This window comes from Drosophila mauritiana, chromosome 3R, assembly GCF_004382145.1.
Source record: "Drosophila mauritiana strain mau12 chromosome 3R, ASM438214v1, whole genome shotgun sequence".
Classification (NCBI taxonomy): Eukaryota; Metazoa; Arthropoda; class Insecta; order Diptera; family Drosophilidae; genus Drosophila; species Drosophila mauritiana.
In genome coordinates this window covers 21,084,392-21,097,378 of record NC_046670.1, presented here as the reverse complement: position 1 = coordinate 21,097,378, position 12,987 = coordinate 21,084,392, and the positions used below count along the sequence as shown (strand labels likewise).

The 12,987-nt window shown below is 45.2% G+C and overlaps 4 protein-coding genes across 4 annotated transcripts; 1 reads left to right on the top strand and 3 right to left on the bottom strand.

Annotated features, from left to right (window-relative positions):
* Window positions 1–161: 161 nt before the first annotated feature.
* LOC117143994 (NPC intracellular cholesterol transporter 2) lies at window positions 162–3,434 on the bottom strand. Its single transcript, XM_033308941.1, has 4 exons — window positions 2,866–3,434; window positions 1,199–1,306; window positions 396–565; window positions 162–293 (listed from the first exon to the last, which is right to left on the bottom strand). Exons 1-4 carry the CDS (start codon window positions 3,011–3,013, stop codon window positions 207–209), a joined length of 513 nt encoding a protein of 170 aa, XP_033164832.1. The 5' UTR covers window positions 3,014–3,434; the 3' UTR covers window positions 162–206.
* Window positions 3,435–3,598: 164 nt separating this feature from the next.
* On the bottom strand, window positions 3,599–6,234 carry LOC117143993 (exocyst complex component 5). The gene is made up of 6 exons (XM_033308940.1): window positions 6,120–6,234; window positions 5,155–6,059; window positions 4,498–5,085; window positions 4,250–4,439; window positions 3,867–4,184; window positions 3,599–3,794 (listed from the first exon to the last, which is right to left on the bottom strand). The coding sequence occupies exons 1-6, from the start codon at window positions 6,150–6,152 to the stop codon at window positions 3,696–3,698; spliced, it is 2,133 nt and encodes a 710-aa protein (XP_033164831.1). The 5' UTR covers window positions 6,153–6,234; the 3' UTR covers window positions 3,599–3,695.
* Window positions 6,235–6,540: 306 nt separating this feature from the next.
* On the bottom strand, window positions 6,541–10,740 carry LOC117143683 (hamartin). Its single transcript, XM_033308468.1, has 7 exons — window positions 10,631–10,740; window positions 10,276–10,539; window positions 9,960–10,216; window positions 7,588–9,898; window positions 7,373–7,530; window positions 7,147–7,276; window positions 6,541–7,089 (listed from the first exon to the last, which is right to left on the bottom strand). Exons 2-7 carry the CDS (start codon window positions 10,367–10,369, stop codon window positions 6,737–6,739), a joined length of 3,303 nt encoding a protein of 1,100 aa, XP_033164359.1. The 5' UTR covers window positions 10,370–10,539; window positions 10,631–10,740; the 3' UTR covers window positions 6,541–6,736.
* Window positions 10,741–10,779: 39 nt separating this feature from the next.
* Window positions 10,780–12,951, top strand: LOC117143685 (glutamyl-tRNA(Gln) amidotransferase subunit B, mitochondrial). The gene is made up of 8 exons (XM_033308471.1): window positions 10,780–10,913; window positions 10,967–11,111; window positions 11,169–11,282; window positions 11,347–11,662; window positions 11,719–12,143; window positions 12,214–12,350; window positions 12,414–12,537; window positions 12,597–12,951. The coding sequence occupies exons 1-8, from the start codon at window positions 10,852–10,854 to the stop codon at window positions 12,813–12,815; spliced, it is 1,542 nt and encodes a 513-aa protein (XP_033164362.1). The 5' UTR covers window positions 10,780–10,851; the 3' UTR covers window positions 12,816–12,951.
* Window positions 12,952–12,987: the final 36 nt, after the last annotated feature.

The following is a 12,987-nucleotide window of genomic DNA, read 5'->3' as shown; positions in this document are numbered from 1 at the left end:
GTGTGTGCCGTGCCAAAACAGAGATCTCCACCTCCCGTCTCGCTCGCTCTCCCTTTCTACTACTACGATGCCGCGCCCCTTTGTTTTCATTCAAAATTTCATTAAAGGATGCACACACGTACACCTCCCCTCCCCCACACACACACACAAACGCACTGGTCTGTTGATTTGCATGCACCAATTACTTTATTTTCGTGATTACACATTTACACTGTGATTACAACGGGAACCTGGAAACAGATTAGGTTCTGATCGTTCGCATCCTTGGATTCCCACAACATGCTGCCTTTCATCTGGAACACAGAGAGAAATAATGTTAAATATTTATTTCGAAATATGTATAAATGAATATTAATGGTGAATTATACAGTTTACTCTTAGGGTTATTTACTTACCACCGGCAAAGTTTCGTTCACAAAGATATTGGCCCAATAGGCCTTTCCATCACTCGCGCTCTCTATGCATCCATGATCTCCGTCGCAAGGATCGGGAGTTATGGCCGCCTGGGTCTTGATGTAGTTAAACACCCATCGGACTTCGTGCTTCAGAAAGCTGACGCCATTGCCTGTAAATAAGATACAATAATAAGTTTTACTATAACATAATCCAATTATACCATTACTATTATTTTGGCTTGGCTGTACGTTTTTTTTTATCAAAGCTGAAACTCTAGTCCAATTATCTGAAAATGTTTTGCATGCTCTCTTCAATCTGAATGTTTGGCCAATCTTCGTTTCAGCCCCCTATCGCGAATTAGTACTCCAAATGTTCGATTCGTGCTGAGATCAATCGTTTCGATTTCGTCTCCATTTCTGCTGATTCATCAAAATACCATTAGGCGTTTAATTTATTATTTATGGATCGAGTTTGGGGCGGCGCCTAGGCTGCAATCGAAGTGCATTGAAGTAAACAGTAGTAGCAGCAGCAGCAAATTCGGCCAGTTTTTGTAGATACACAATCTTCACCAGCTTATCATTATTACCACCATCATTTGAGCACGCATATTCAGGTAACTCAGGGGGTTCCAAACACCTTGCCCCACCCGAACATCCGCCATTCACCTGATCGCAATTCTTCGCCCGCACCAGATCTATTTTTATTTCCGACTGACTTTTGCTCAGAACGCGAATCTAGCGAATCTGAGAAATCCCAATTTCGAATGCACGGATCTGCTCTTATCAGCGGAGCACCTACATACCATTATCATCGAAGCGCACAGTAACCTTAATGGTCGCGTTCCGGGCCATGGAGCAGGGCAGTGTCGTACAGCTCTCGATGTCCAGGTAGCTGACCTGGTACAAAGAACCTGAAAGCGGCAAAGGAAACAGATTTAAAAGGTATGTACTTAAAACCAGAAGATATGTATCTTTAAGCTTAAGATCTTATGCCAAAATAGTTCGTAATTATTCCTTTAAACATAATAAGGATGCGATCTATAGGTTGGGCATTCTATCCTGAATGGATTTGGTTACGTGACATAGTACATGCCATTCATTCACCCATATAACTAACACCTGGCAACAAATTAAAAACTTTAGTGAAAAACTTTCCCAGCAACTAAGCCGAATTATCTGCGATCCACACAGACGATCGCCTATACATACTATATACGCATTTCTGAATAATCTATAATCTATGACCAAGTGCACTTCTCAAGGCCGTTAAACAGTTTCTATCATTCAAAAATGAACTGTGTTCAGCATTAGATTACAACGCCCAATTAACTTGGCTCTTAATTGATTACTGTCCCCCCAAAGTGGGCGTTCGCCTGTCTATCAGCGTCATAAGGTAATCCCCCATAAGGGCGTCATATCTGTTTGTTTACAGTTCCTCAAATCTAGAACATAAATCATATATTTACTGTTCACAGTCCATAAATACTCCATTTAATCAAACATCGTAAAAACCAAAATACAATTAATAGCTCGTGCTCTGGGCAACTAAAACTAGTTAACGAAGGTTTAATGCCCTAAAATCAAATAAGCTAGGTAATTAAAAATAGTTAAAAATAGAATTTCCTTTTCCTTGACTCCAAAGTGAACGGCGTAAATCTAATTTTATATTCTGTTGATAATGAAAAATTGGAAACAAGTAACTATATTCGGGTTTTTTGTTGATGTCATTGGAATATCACTTCTTACGTTTATTACGCCCATCTATCTAACCCACTTTCAAATTAAAATCTGATTGTATTTTTCGATTGATTCATTATGGTAATGTATCATAAACTAGATTTATCATGTCACAATATAGTATATAGCAAAGTTAAAGGCGCTACTATCGGGGAATTACCCTTTATGAGTGTTATATATATTCGTTACTCGTAGAGTAAAAGGTATACTAGATTCGTTTTTTGGTATTTCCATACTTCGTTTTAAAAATAAATATATATTTAATCTCGATATTGATTGAATTGTAAGATTGCGAGATTCAATCCTTTGCTCGGACTCCCTAAAGCTGAGTAAGGGGTATTTGATAGTCGAGGAACTCTGTTATATCGTTTTCTCTTTTGTCAGATTGCGCCCTGTGAAATTTACAATATACTTGGTAGAGATCTAATCGGAATTACTTTGCACAAAATTTGATTCATTAAAATTCCCAAAGATGGGTGTTGCGGAAGTAATTCCTTTAAAGTATACTTCGGTAGGTCGATTTTTACCGAAAAACTACATTTTTGTTGAATGACTTCTAATTCTAATATTTTTTTAAGGTTTCTTTTCGAATGCATACCTTTACAAAACCATGGTGTATAAGAAAACTGCTCGAGGTATTTTCTTACCGTTTTTTTCCCCTGTGGAAATCAATTGATTTTATACGTTGTATGAATCGACCCACCGAAAAGCACTGATCCTGAGATATACTTACCACAGTCCTCGAAGGGCAAAGATCTTAGGGAAAGATATTTTTTGTAAACAGCATCCCTGGTAGACTTGAGCGTTCCGCCGGCCAATTCGTGGGCAGCGCAAATAACCAAGAGTATTTTTAGATAGTAATCCATTAGGGCGCCGCGCATGGTTTAATCGACTGTTTGAGATCTTGATCGCGGTATGATTAGAATATCGACGAAACGAATTTTGCGTAGGTGTGCAAATAACAAATGTCAATAACAATAACAAAGCAATTCGTTAATCAGGATCACGGGCTGGCAACGTTTTTTTTTGGCGATACGATTTGCTTGGTGGCTATTGGGTGACTGACACCAAGAATAGTGGGTCCCAGCAAAAGTAGCCGGCCTCTCTTCGATTGGAGTGCTGGTACTCTCCGGGCAAACGTAAATAAATAAATAATTCGCGGACGCCAAGGCAATAAACTTTGATTTATTGACTGGAAGCCGATCGGAGCAAATAACGCTGACTTTCGCTTCAGCTCCAACTGATAAGGTCAGCGAATCACTTTGAAGATTTCCAAACGGGAAGTCCGTGACGTAGTTGGAGGCGTGTGTGGGTTTGGGAGTGGGTGGTTGGGCGGCGGGCACGCGTGTGAGTCGCGCCTATAAATACACGAAAGTAAATCAAGTGACTCGGGCGATGTATTGATAAAAGTAACCAGCCACTTGACTTTAATTGAAAGTTAAAGAACATGGCAAACCATAATTAAATATCATTAGATAATGTCCCCTTTAATAAATCAATTTAATCCGTAGACAGCGAAGGTGGAAAATTTTGGAATGTGAATCATTCTGGACGTCGAACTCCTCACTCAATAATACCCTTCAGATAGTTGGTGTTCTTGATGATCCTGAAATCAGTGCGCAGCTGAATGAATTGCCGCACCACCGACTTGTCCAGATAATTCTAAATAGAGTAGGGTGGATACAGATGGTAACGTAAGACTATCGCTCGAAATCAAAGGCACCGCACACTTACCAGAGTGTCGCCCGTGCAAACTTCTTGAAGGTTTTGGGGCTTAACAAGTAGTAAATTGCACAATGCATGCAGTATGTCAAACAGCTGCGTAACCAGCGGACTATCCAGCTCGCGGATGCACTTGCGATACTCGTTTACGTCGCAGATGGCACACATGGCGCCAGCCGTGTTGAACTGCATGGTCTGCAGGTGATCGTAGATCACTCGGTGCAGCCGAGTTCCAAATTCTGTGAGAACATTCTGCAAATTCTCTCCATCAACACATTTTTTAATCTGCACAATCACTGGCTGCAGACTCTGAACGACTTGCAAGCACGCCTAAAAAAGAAAAATAAACATTTTTAAGCTAATATAAGCTAGAATTAACTAAATTTATATCTTACCGCTGAAGATATTGTATCCACATCGGTTTCCGGCTTGTAGTCCGTTTTCTTTTGTTCATATTGCAAATATACCTTGACCCAGCCAATAACAGCGCTAATGGAGCGATCCAGACCCTGGTCCAGCTTGGTCTCGATTTGCTCCATCAGAATACGCTTTTTGAACACATAGTCCGAGTATTTGGGCGTATTACTAGAAAAGAATACATTATACATTCTATAAAATGTAAATTAACAAAGTCCCAACATACCTCACACAGGGTATGACAGATGTGTGGCACAGCTTGTCCAGTAGATGGACTATGATGTTCGTCTTTTGCACCACATCAAAGAAGTAGAGCTGGGGAAAGACCCTGCCCTCGGCCAGTGGCACTGCCTGCAGACCCAACTCCAGTGCGTAATCTACGTGCTCGTGCATCAAGAAACGGAGAAGGATATCGTTCAGCTTTATAGCATTGCCTGGTAGCTCGGTCTCGTTGGACAGCAGACGACAGCGCTTAAGCGACGCCTTGGCCTCCTGCAGCATGTTGATGGCCAGCTCCTCAGACAGGAACGTCTCCCCGCCGTAGTCCTCGATGGCAGCAATATTTATGTTAGCCCGCGTGGCTATCAGCACCTCCATGTTTCGCCGAAAACCCTTAGTGGTTGCAGTCTTCTGGTGTTTCTTGCTGGCATAGAACTTTTCCAGCTCTGTAGAACATTTGGCTGTGAGGCATTTGGTCTCCATTTCGGCGTAGCCGGCCAAATGCTTCATAAAAATCTGCTGTGTTAGCTTCTGTAACAAGTCGTCGTCGATCGTGGACATGTAGATTTGAAGATCTGTTGACAATTTTAGTGTGCTGCAATGTTGTTGTGAAATGAAAGTAATTGCAAATTTAGAAATTTAACGTAACTTCTGAATGACTCACCGCGAGTATAACTCATAAAGGGTGCGAAGATATTTCTCCTCGTCTTTTTTGTCCTCCAACTTAGTCATGGCGTACTGGTGTAGCTTCAGTTGATAGATGTTAAGTATGAACTTGGACATAACCTGCTGCGGATTGGCAAACACCTTCTGGATAATCTCGTAGTGATGCTTGCACAGCGGTACAATGCCTATAAAGATGTCTTTGCCGCTGTACGGTTGCATTTGGCTCTGCTCGATGTATGCGTCTACACACTGGGCGTAACCCTTGAACTGGGACAGGATCTGGGCCAGTGTCTTCATGCGCTCGATGTCCTCGCTCTTCTGGGCGGTGGCAAACTCTTCGATCAACCGCCGCTCGACTTCATCGTATTTCTTTTCTATTTTTCTTTTGGATTCCGCAAAGTTTCCGGGCGGCAGATCCTGCGAGATAGCGTAGAGCTTTTGTATCACATCTGCGGCCTCACTTAATCTTGTGGCATCCGCAAAAATATCGTTGACAATTACAGGGCCAGCGGCCAAAAACTCGGACATAAAATTAAGTAACTTCTGGGCCTCCACTGAACGACTGCGTGGAGTGTTCACATTCTCCAACTGCTCGCCCAGGTGCATGATCTTGCCGGCCACCGAATTGATTTTTTCGTCCAGCTGGCCGAACACATCAATGGCGGTTTGGTGGCGTTCTTGGAGCTTGGCAATCTTTTTGGCGTGCGACTCCTTCTCCTGGCGCAGCGACTCCTCTAGCCGTTCGCACTTGCTCTGTTGCTTCTCCTGCAGGATCTTCAGGTCCTTAATGGTTTGGATGAAGGTATCGTGCAGGGCCACAGGATGAAATTCCTCGCTATTCTGGAGTTCATTGTTGGTGCGCCAAGTAAGGCGTTCTATGAACTCGCCCACCTCAAAGGGTTCCTGTTGGTTATGATTAATATATTTAGACCAAAATCCATCCCACATGTCATGTGAGCTCACCTGTTCAAACTCCTCCATGTATTGGGATAGCATTTTAATGTATTATTAAGTTTTCGGATTTTAATGATCTGATTTAGTAGGCGTTTCTTTCCTGCTTCTTCTTGCTATATTATTGTTGCTTCCGCTCAGCTGTTGCCTTTGAGGTTGCCACACTGCTCACTTTCTTTCAGCTGGCAATGTCGCTCGGTTTGTTTATGTTTTTGTTTGCTCTCTTAGCCAAAAATTTAAATGTTTGGCGGTTGTTATATAACCAATGGTATGTTCTTTATTAAGTAAAATAAAACAATGCTTTTATGCTTGCTGATCTTAATCAAATGTTTATTATAATATGAATGCGCGTCTTACTTATTGCCTCGTATCAAAACCATTTTTTACAACAAATTGCAATGTGCTAAACAAGTTAAAATTTCAAACATTAATATTTTGTATAACCTTTATAATTATTGCGTGGAGTCAGCGATTTATTAAACCTTAGTTATAGTTTTGAACTGAATATGAAAATATGAAGAACCAATAACTTTTTTTTGTAAATTTTCTGTGCGGGTTTTCCCAATAGACATTTGTTTAGCGAAGGAAAGCTAGTTCTTATTTGTTTTTACAAACTGCGTCTGCTGCTGCTACTGCAGTTGATCCTGTTGCTGCTGCTGCAGGTGCAGGTGCGGATGCGGATGTGGGTGGGTGAGCGTGTGACCGATGCCGCCGGAGGTCGACGGCAAGTCCAAGGCGTGCGGCACGATGTTGATGGCACTGGCGGTGCTGGCCGAGGAGGCCAAATCCACGGCCGGCAGACGCACTCCGTCCTCGAACTGAGCGCCGCCGGCCAGGCTGTTCAGCACATCCGGAATAGAGGGCGTGTCCACTAGCTGGTGCAGGTTCTTCAGCTCCGTGGAGCGCAGGCTGGCGGATAAGCTCTCGCTCGAGGCCAGCGACGTGGATAGCGGTGAGTTGCGTTCAATGGATGATGCTATGTCTGTGGAAGTATGCAATAGTAAGTATTCCTTAGCTTTGAAGCAGCTCTTGCACTCACCAGTTCTGTCCGTGTCCGGGGAACAGGTGTTGTGACCTGTTGTTCCTTGCGGCTGCTGCATCATCATCATCAGCTTCTCCTCCATCTGCATAATAATCTTCTTCTGCACGTCATACTTCTTGTTCACGGACTGCAAGAACAACGAAATTTATAATTTATAACTCTTAATTCAAATTAAAAGTCCGAACTATATGAGATAAGTATACGATTTAAATTTCAGCCCTACCTTAAACTTTTCTTCGTACTCATCCTTGACGGTGCTTAGAAGTCGCTTTTGCTCCGTCATGGCCTTCTCGCTGTTGGCCAGCTGGGCCTGCAGGTCGCTGATCTTGTGCTTCATGCTTTCCAGCTGTGATGTCTTCTCGTCCAGACTATGCCTCAGATCTAAATAAATAAACGGAATAATTAAACATCCGTGTCATATAAACAATGAATAAGCACCCTTCAGTTCCAGGTTGCTGCTCTCTTGTAGCATCTGCAGTTCCTCGTCGCGGGCCCTGAAGTTATCGATCTCAGCCAGACGGTCGCGGCAACGCACTTGCACCTCACCCATGATAATGAACTCGGCCTCCAGTCGTGCCAGCTCCTGTTTGCACTGCAGCCCAATGTCCGCCTGCTGCTGGGTGTGCTGAAGCTCGGTTCCCAGACTGAAGACCTGACCGCGCAGAGACTCCAGTTCATAGTTCATCTCCTTGTGGCGCGCCAATTCGCTGGTGAGTCGCGTCTGCAGGTCATCATTAGCCTGCCGCAGGCACTTCTTTTCCTCCAGTTCGTGCTGGTACTTAGCCCTCATCTCGCCCAGCTCCTCCTGGTGGATGTTCTGGCGCTCGTTGGCCAACCGAATGGCCTGATCCATTTTGTTTGCCAGATCCTTGTTCTTCGCATCGAAGTTCTTAAGCTGCTCCCTTAACCGATCCCGCTCCATTTCCAGGCTGCGCTTGTCCCTGCTTCGTCCCATGAGTCGTCGATTGCGCTCTGCGTGAATGGATCGACGGTAGCTTTCGTATTCCAGCTGTAGGCACATCAGTTGACCTTGCTCGGCGTCAAAGGTCTCATTGGCCTTGATCGCATGCTTAATGTATTCGTCCAGAATATCTTGCGGGTACAGAAGGTTCCTTTCATAGTCGATTCTTTGCTCCTTGCACTCCAGCAGAAGTTCAATAAGCCAATTCTCGTACTGCGCTGGAGCGCTGTCCAGTCCTTCCACCGTCTGGGTGGAGGCATGGGTGCAGCTTCTAGCCGGGTCCTTGGGCGCCGAAATGGCCAGGTTCCGGCCGCTCCTCTGCAAGCGGCTGCCAGTCTTTTGCGTATTTCCATTCTCCCCTCTCTGTCTTTGGCTCGAACAATCGGCCTCGTCATCATTCTCCTCCAGATGCTGCTGCCGCATTCCGGAAAGGGCCGAGCAGGATTTGGTTCGTCGCATTGGGTTCTCTGCCTCAGTACTCCAACTTGCCTTCTTTGCCGCTGAACTTCTGCTGTCCGCACAGGAACCATTTCCACTGTAGCTTGCCATGCGATTGCGGCGCTTCTTTGCCAGCTGGTGCATGGATCGGCTGGTGGGCATATGAAGTCCTCCCACACTGCAGAGGTTCCGGTCCGTCTCGTTGCACTCGCCACAAACTGCAGCGACCTCCTGGCTGACAGATGGATAGACGGAACCGCCAACAAGGGATAAATCGGAGTTAATTTCCGGCAGGCTGCTTGGACAAGGTGCGTTTACAGATCGCTCGACGTTATGCCTGTCCTGGATGACCTGCGACAGGCGACGGTCATAGGCAGTTCCTCTGTTGACCTCCAGATATGAGTGGCTGCTCTCCTCCGCCTCGCGAGAGACATCCGGGAAACTGAACTGACTCTGCTGGTCCTTGCGCATGGGTGAAGAAGGCTGGCTTACGGCGAAGATTGCTCTCACAGCATGAGAATTGACCGCACGTCCCGGCTGCTTGATATCCCGCATATCCTTTAGGGGGGTGGTCTCCGGTGTGGCCTCCACAGCTGCTTCGGGCGGCGAGGAGCCAGTCATGCCAACCATAAGCTGCGAGTTCATAGCCGGTTGAAGTGGCAAAATAAACGACGTGGTGGGTGTAAGCGGTATGCCGCTACTGGTCGTGGCAATCTCGTTATGCGGACTCCAAATGGGACCCACATCACCACCCGAGGCAAACGAATCGAAGCGGTTGTAGACATTTCTCGATTGCTGAAACTCCCTCAGCTGATAGCTGTAGTCCGTATTCGAGGTGTTTGAAGTCATGCGACTGTATCCAGGCGTCATTGGATACGCATAGCTGCCGTCTTCGTTGCTCGTCTCGGGCAAGAGGACGGGCAGCGATAGGTTGGCGCACTCCATAACCACATCATGCGGCTCCATCTCCTTCCATCGCGTATTGTTTACCTCAGTCTCTGGCGTGGCCGTCACCAGCATGGGATGCACTCGCACAGTGTTCAACAGCGGCTTGATTGTATGCTGGAAGATGCCCCCGCCGTTGCCTCGCTTGATGAACTCCACTAAATAGGCAATAAAGCTGCACGGATACATGCCGTACAGGCGGTGAAACAGCATCTGTAGACCCAACTGCAGGTGGACGAGCTTCTCGTCCGGCAGTTTATTGCTATTCTGCAGCTTCCACGAGGCCAAATGCCCGAACACCTCAAACAGATCGTTGAGAAAGTTGGGCACAGAATTCGGTATGATCGGCAGCAGAGTAATTATGCACAACAGGGCGCTCATCAGCGGAACTATCTCCTTCTCGTGCTGCCAGAGAAATGGAAGTGATGCTGAACTCGGACAAAATTGTAAACAACTTCAAACTCACCGTCATCAGCTTGAAAACACTTTTGATCAGCCGATGTTTCTCAATCTTGTACAGCCAAGTAGGGTGATGGCGAACAATGAAGCAGAACACCTGGAGGCTCTGCACTCGGTGTTGGGACTGCTTTAGGCAATCGTCCAGCTTGTCAAAGATGTAACCATCGTGTGGTGCCTGGGCTTTGACCAGTACCTCCAAAATGCGCTGAGATCCGGTTGTAAAGAAGTAGTCTAGCATGAATTTCACCACCCACTGCTCCTTGTCTGTGGGAAATGGTATGTTGGAATAGGTGGCATATTAACCGTAGCGGGCGAGGACTCACTCTGGGATAGCAACTCCACAAGCTTGCGCTTGGCCTCCTCGTTCTCCAGCGTCATGTTGGACTCCAGGTCACCAATGATCTTCTCAATCACCATGGCGGCGGCTTTATTGGCTTCCTGTCGCTATGATTGATTTTTCCGCCCGCCCTCTGTCGACTGTTCCTGCTCCTGCTACTCCGCTCCTGGTCCTTCTACTCCACTCACTCGTCGTCGTGGTTGTCTTTTGCAGAGCTGCGTGTGCTTTTTCTCGTCTTGGTCGCTGTAAACTGAAGAACAAGTGTTGGCATTGAAATTCCGTCTGCGTTCGATACACTGCACTATTGTTTCGGTTGTGGAGTGCTCATTTAAAATGCTTACCTCTGCTAAACTCATATTTTTTTACATGTTTGTCTTGAAATGAAAAAGGTTATTTTTTTGTGATATTCCTCTTGCGCTGTTATCGCCAGCCAATCGATGGTTTTGTCTGGCAACGCCGCTGGTGAATGTCCGGCAGCTTTGGCCGCAATCAAAACAACATCAGCTGTTTTGGCGCAACTTTTCACCGATTCCGGTGCGAATTTTATAATCGATCTAAAATAATGCATTACTCAATAATCCGAAGACTGGCAACGCAACCAAAGCTAGCCAACGTTCCCAAGAGGTAATTATGTGAAGTAATATTATAAGGGTTTATTCCAACACTCTGAATTTCAGGAAATGGAAAAGCGTTGTGGGCTTGGAGGTGCACGCACAGATTGCCAGTGCGTCCAAGCTTTTTTCCGGCAGTGGCACATCCTTTGGAGCACCACTTAACTCTTCGGTGGCGTATTTTGATGCTTCTATACCGGGAACGTTGCCAGTGAGTCTAGGATCTCCCACTTGAGACGCCCTCATTACATTGTATCACTGCTTTCAGGTGCTCAACAGAAAATGCGTGGAATCCGGCATTAAGACATCACTGGCTTTGGGATGTCGGGTAAACGAAGTGTCCATGTTTGACCGCAAGCACTACTTCTATGCAGATTTGCCTGTAAGATTCGAAATTCAGTTTATACCATTCTAAGCCTTATTATTAATAAACTGATCCTCCATAGAATGGCTATCAGATCACGCAGCAGCGCGCCGCTTTGGCCAATGATGGAAAAATGACTTTTCCCGTGATAACACCAGGCAAGAAAGTGTACTACAAGACCGCCAAACTACTGCAGTTGCAATTGGAACAGGACAGTGGTAAATCTCTGCACGATGATTATCTCAAAAGAAGCCTGGTTGACCTCAATCGTGCTGGACTCCCTCTAATGGAGCTGGTTTTTGCACCAGATTTGGAAACGGGAGAAGAAGCGGCATCGCTGGTCAAGGAATTAATACTGATACTAAGGCGTCTGCAGACATGTAGTTGTAAAATGGAAGGTGAGTCAAAAAGGATTTGTGCGGCTTTTTTTTTAACCAAGTACCCTTCATTGTAGAGGGTGCCCTGCGTGTGGATGCCAACATATCCATTCACCAAGAAGGCGATCCCTTGGGAGTCCGCACCGAAGTAAAAAACATCGGCTCGGTTCGAAGCATTTCGCAAGCAATTACGTATGAAATTAATAGACAGCTGGAAACTATGGCAAATGGCGGTGTGATCACAAATGAGACTCGCAACTGGGATGCGGAGAACCGGCGCACAGTGGCCATGCGTGACAAAGAGGTGCTGCAGGATTACAGATTCATGCCGGAGCCGAATCTACCACCCCTTCATGTAAACCTAAAGCCTGGATCAATTTCAACAGAGGATTTACTTTCAGTGGCTGCTCTAAGCGAGGAAATTCCAGAATTACCAGAGGATACGAGGCAACGTTTGGTGGAGCAGTACAACCTAAATGCGGAAACTGCCATCATTTTAGTGGTGCGTATTCTGAATTTTTTTTTAAGTCAACAAAAATTTGTAATTGTATCGCTTCTCGATTTTATTCCAGAACGAACCCATTCTGCTGGATCACTTCTTGAGCATTACCCGTAGTTTAAGTGATTTGCCCAACAAAGTCATTTACAATTTTCTTATAAACGATTTGTTGACCTACTGCAACAAATTGAACTTGGACGTGGAGGATTGGTAATAATAGGAAGTAAAATATCTAATTAATTTTACTAATTTATTGTGTTCATCCGAATGTAGCTCCATTAAGGCTGATGATTTGAAAGATATATTAAAGAGCTTGCATGCCGAGCTGATAAATCTTCAGGCAGCACGTCAGCTGGTTGATCTGCTTAATAATAACCCCAAAGCGAAAGTCAGTGAGGTAAGTTCCGCCCAATATTCCAAATTTATGAGATTACACACATTATCTTCCCATCACAGCTTATTGAACTGCACAACCTGCAGCAGATCTGCAGTCTGGACGAGATCGAGAACCTGTGCCAGCTGGCTATCGCCAACCAGGCCAAGGCAGTCCAACAGTACCAGAAAGGCAAGGCAAAAGCTTTGTTCGCCATCGCTGGCGAAGTTGCCAAACTGTCGTCCCACAAGGCCAACATGAAGCTGGTAGTGCAGCATCTGGAAAAGCTGCTAAATAAGTAAGAGATCTGGTCGATAGTTGTGTTCATTAGAAGTGTGTTTCGCTTGTATATATTTTATAAAAATGCAGTCGACAAACCGCACTGTATATAGGATTAAATATGCTAAGTATTAAATATAGTTGCTTTTTTCGTGCTGACTAGTTCGGTGTTCTGGCCAATGTGTAAATGCAAAT

Bases quoted from the DNA above. Each gene is read 5' to 3' on its own strand.
- LOC117143683 (XM_033308468.1), bottom strand. From the start codon at position 10,369: ATGGTGATTGAGAAGATCATTGGTGACCTGGAGTCCAACATGACGCTG. The intron at 10,217-10,275 runs GTGAGTCCTCGC...CATTTCCCACAG, and splicing joins TGTGGAGTTGCTATCCCAGA to ACAAGGAGCAGTGGGTGGTG. The intron at 7,090-7,146 runs GTGAGTGCAAGA...ATACTTCCACAG, and splicing joins CCCGGACACGGACAGAACTG to ACATAGCATCATCCATTGAA.
- LOC117143685 (XM_033308471.1), top strand. From the start codon at position 10,852: ATGCATTACTCAATAATCCGAAGACTGGCAACGCAACCAAAGCTAGCC. The intron at 11,283-11,346 runs GTAAGATTCGAA...GATCCTCCATAG, and splicing joins ACTTCTATGCAGATTTGCCT to AATGGCTATCAGATCACGCA. The intron at 12,144-12,213 runs GTGCGTATTCTG...ATTTTATTCCAG, and splicing joins AAACTGCCATCATTTTAGTG to AACGAACCCATTCTGCTGGA.
- LOC117143994 (XM_033308941.1), bottom strand. From the start codon at position 3,013: ATGCGCGGCGCCCTAATGGATTACTATCTAAAAATACTCTTGGTTATT. The intron at 566-1,198 runs GTATGTAGGTGC...TCTTATTTACAG, and splicing joins TGTGCGCTTCGATGATAATG to GCAATGGCGTCAGCTTTCTG. The intron at 294-395 runs GTAAGTAAATAA...TCTGTGTTCCAG, and splicing joins TGAACGAAACTTTGCCGGTG to ATGAAAGGCAGCATGTTGTG.
- LOC117143993 (XM_033308940.1), bottom strand. From the start codon at position 6,152: ATGCTATCCCAATACATGGAGGAGTTTGAACAG. The intron at 4,440-4,497 runs GTATGTTGGGAC...ATTCTTTTCTAG, and splicing joins TCTGTCATACCCTGTGTGAG to TAATACGCCCAAATACTCGG. The intron at 4,185-4,249 runs GTAAGATATAAA...TTTCTTTTTTAG, and splicing joins TGGATACAATATCTTCAGCG to GCGTGCTTGCAAGTCGTTCA.